The sequence below is a fragment of the Erigeron canadensis genome, chromosome 8, assembly GCF_010389155.1.
Source record: "Erigeron canadensis isolate Cc75 chromosome 8, C_canadensis_v1, whole genome shotgun sequence".
Lineage (NCBI taxonomy): Eukaryota > Viridiplantae > Streptophyta > Magnoliopsida > Asterales > Asteraceae > Erigeron > Erigeron canadensis.
In genome coordinates this window covers 20,203,341-20,207,207 of record NC_057768.1, presented here as the reverse complement: position 1 = coordinate 20,207,207, position 3,867 = coordinate 20,203,341, and the positions used below count along the sequence as shown (strand labels likewise).

The 3,867-nt window shown below is 32.4% G+C and overlaps 1 protein-coding gene across 1 annotated transcript; it reads left to right on the top strand.

The window, feature by feature from the left end:
- The first annotated feature begins 2,302 nt into the window (after window positions 1-2,302).
- LOC122610392 lies at window positions 2,303-3,589 on the top strand. The gene is made up of 2 exons (XM_043783383.1): window positions 2,303-3,112; window positions 3,188-3,589. Exons 1-2 carry the CDS (start codon window positions 2,303-2,305, stop codon window positions 3,587-3,589), a joined length of 1,212 nt encoding a protein of 403 aa, XP_043639318.1.
- Window positions 3,590-3,867: the final 278 nt, after the last annotated feature.

Genomic DNA, 3,867 nt, shown 5'->3' with positions numbered 1-3,867 from the left:
ATTAACATGCATTAATTTCATCTCGCTTTTAAATGTTTATTTTAAAAAAATATAAATCAAACTTGAGAATATTTTTTTTCAAATAACAAAAAGGATTTTATTATTATAAACGATCCACTAGCAAGGTACTATTGATCAAAGTATACAATTACAATTTAGAAATAGATACAATTTTACAAACTAGATTCTTTTCGAAATTTTAACTGTAAAGATTGTAAAAGGGATAAAAAACACTTATGCCAATTACAGATAGATTATTAAACCACTATAATAATTATACATTTACTCTAAATTTGATTACTTTAACATCATAATTTTAATCACACCAACATAATATAATGTTTTAATATTAATATAATACGCGTATATGTTTTGAAAAAAGAATTAGTGAATACTATATGTCACTTTTTTTCTTATAGTATTAGAAGGATTTTTAAGATGATTGGTTATTTTCCTTTCTTATAATAAAGCTTCATACACTACACTATTATTCACGTTTGATGTGAAAAAAGAGAAAGTGCTGAAAATTGTGAATGACATCCTTCACATTGAAATTGAGTGATTGATGTGTTGGCTATTATTTTATTAACCCCATCAATCCAACTCCAATAATTCAGCATGTCATTTCTGTATAAATATATATGTATATAGTAGGAATACTAGATTTTAGATTCGTATCCAACATTATATACGGGTTTTATGATATTATCATTAATTATTAGATTTTTATACATTTAAGTCATAAAAACTTATAATTTTGAATATATATGGTTCCAAGTGTTATATTTGCAACTTGTAGTTAATAATCATAGGTTCGTCACCGTCATTATTAGCCGAGACATATTAATCGAATTGTATGTCGTAGTCATTCCACAAGGTACATTTTCTTTATTGTTGAATATTTTGAAACCAGTTATACTCATAATATGATATTATTATGAAAAAAATTAACAATTAAAATATGAACATACTTGTGATCTTGTACTTGACATTCAAGTATATGTATTTGATCATGATGCAGACCTATTACATGCATAGGTTTATTTTTAATCACATGTCCTATAATAATTAGATAACAATTAGTCATGTTTTTATATTTTTTGATAACAATTAGGACTCTTGATTTGAGTGACAACTGTAACTTTAAACGTTAATACGCAAAGCTACTATATATAAAAGGAGAAAACTATGTACCGTTTTGACTGAAAGATAGAATAAATCTTGAATGGAGTTCATATTGATTTGAATATAGTGTTCAAGTCTGTTGTAAATCGTGTTTTGTTATGTGATCGTCCCATGTTCTGTGATTCCTATTATGTTTAGGATAATGATATTGTATATCGTCATCTGTTATTATGATTGGGATATGTATCTAGAGTTCAAATTGTGTTTATATTAAATATTTAACTAAATATTAATACTTTTAATTTATAAAAATCTAATCTAACATTTGTTAATAAGTTATTAGGTTTTGAAATAATTTTTTAAAGACAATATTTCATATGTTGAAAATTTTTAATTAATTAAATGATTGTAAAATTTATTAAATTTTCTCAAGTTGATAACTAAAAATAAATATAAATAAAGTATCAAAGGCTAAAAAGTGTAAATTATTGTTGGAAAATAAAAAAGTATAATTTAATGAGACTCTTTCTACATAATGATGTAAATACTAATTTAATAATATATTTGGATAATGATTATTATGTCTTTTAATTTGTGGTAAATCTAAACGATGACATAAGCGAAAATCAATTTAATAAAAATTGAGCGATTTAATTGGTTAATAAATCATTAGTTCAATTGTCTTATATATAAGATTTAATAGGTTGACGTTAATGAGTTGCTACATAACCATCATATCATATGTTAGACTTAATCCGATATTTGTGTAAATAGTACAAGTATTTGTTAATTTTTAAGGAAAATAATTAATGTGACTAAAAAATAGGCCTAAAAGGTATGTCTAATAAGGGCACACGGAGTCGACTGCGGGTTCCCAAAGGGTTGGCCTAGCCCGCTGGGAAACACCGCCGCCGGTGCTGCGGGTTCTCAAAGGGTTGGGTGGGAGCGGGCTTTAAGCCATTGAAGGGTTGAAGGATTTGAATGGGAAAAGTGACCGTTGAACGGTCAAAAAACGTGGGCCCCATCTCGACTGCAAGCAACGGATATAAAAAAAAAAAACCTTTTCCCTATTTAAACCCATAATTTTTAAACAATCAACAACAAACGAAACTATATACATTTTACACACACTTTTCACACCAAACTTTCACCCCAAATACCTCACTTTTATCACAAAATGGATTCATCTTCCGACTCGTCTTCATATTGTGTTCCCCCTTCCCTTTCCGACTCATCAAACGGGAGCACTTTTCAATTTTTCCAAACGGTTTTAGACGCGTACAAAGACACCGGAAGCTCCACCAACACCCGTAGGTACATCGAGCGAGATCGGGAAGATGCGCATGATAGGCTAATGCGCGACTACTTTGTTGAAGACTCCAAATTCGACGAGCCATTTTTCCGTCATCGTTTTCGCATGAGCAAAAGGTTGTTTTTGAAGATTGTTAATGATATTGAAGCTAGGTTCGAGTACTTTCAAACACGATATGATGCTCGGGGAAGAAGAAGCTTCACGGCTCTACAAAAATGCACATCGGCGATCACACAATTGTCCAAGGGTGAACCACCAGACGCGTATGATGAGTATTTATGCATTGCGGAAAGAACATCACGTGAGAGCCTCGAATATTTTTGTGATGCGGTCATTGGTTTATACAAGCCGGATTTTTTACGCAAGCCGACATCTCACGATGTTGCTCTCATCACACAAGCGCATGAAGAAAGACACCACATTCCAGGAATGCTTGGTAGTCTTGATTGTACATACATCGAATGGGCTAAGTGTCCTAAATACTTGAAAGGGCAATACACGAGGGGAGATCATAAGGTGCCGACTATTATGATTGAGTGTGTTGCTTCTTACGACTTGTGGATTTGGCATTTGTTTTTTTGTCCCGCTGGATCAAACAATGATGTCAACGTTTTGAATCAGTCGCCATTGTTTTATTCCACTCATAATGGAACCGCACCAGACAGTTCATTTACCGTAAATGGATGAAATTACAAGCGTGGATATTACCTTACCGATGGAATATATCCTAGGTGGTCTACGTTTGTTAAGGCATATCCCCATCCAGTCGAAGAGGATGAGAAGAAGTTCAAAAGACTCCAAGAGGCGGCAAGAAAGGATGTTGAAAGGGCTTTTGGTGTTCTCAAAGGGAAATGGAAGATTTTGGAGTGTCCCCTCCGGTTCACGACAAAGGAGAAGATTGGGAAGATCGTCAGCACATGTAGTATATTGCACAACATGATAATAAAAGACGACGGGAGGGCGATATCACCGGTTCGCATTATGGATCCACCCGCCCCGATTGTTTATGACCGGAACGTGCTAAGGGAGTTACATGACGAAAAAGTCCATCATCGCCTCCGGTATGATCTGACAACGCACGTATCGGGTTTGGATTTAGCATACCTTGACGACCCAAATGCGCAGCCACCACCGATTGAGGCATTGATTTAGGTGTCTTTATTTAGTTTATGTATTTTTTAAATTATGTTTATGTTGTTTTTAAATTAAGTTTATGGTTATGTAATGTTTAATAAAATGTTTATGTAGTTTTAGTTTATTTAGATAAAATGTTTTAAATTTTTATTATAAAATGTTTGATTAAATTTAAATGAAAAAGAAAATAAAAAATTTTGGGAGGGTTGAGAAAGTGATGAATGCCTAAGAAATAAGTTGGGAGGGTTGGTTGAAAGGGTTAAAAAGGAAAAATGAGTTGGAGAGATGTGATTGGT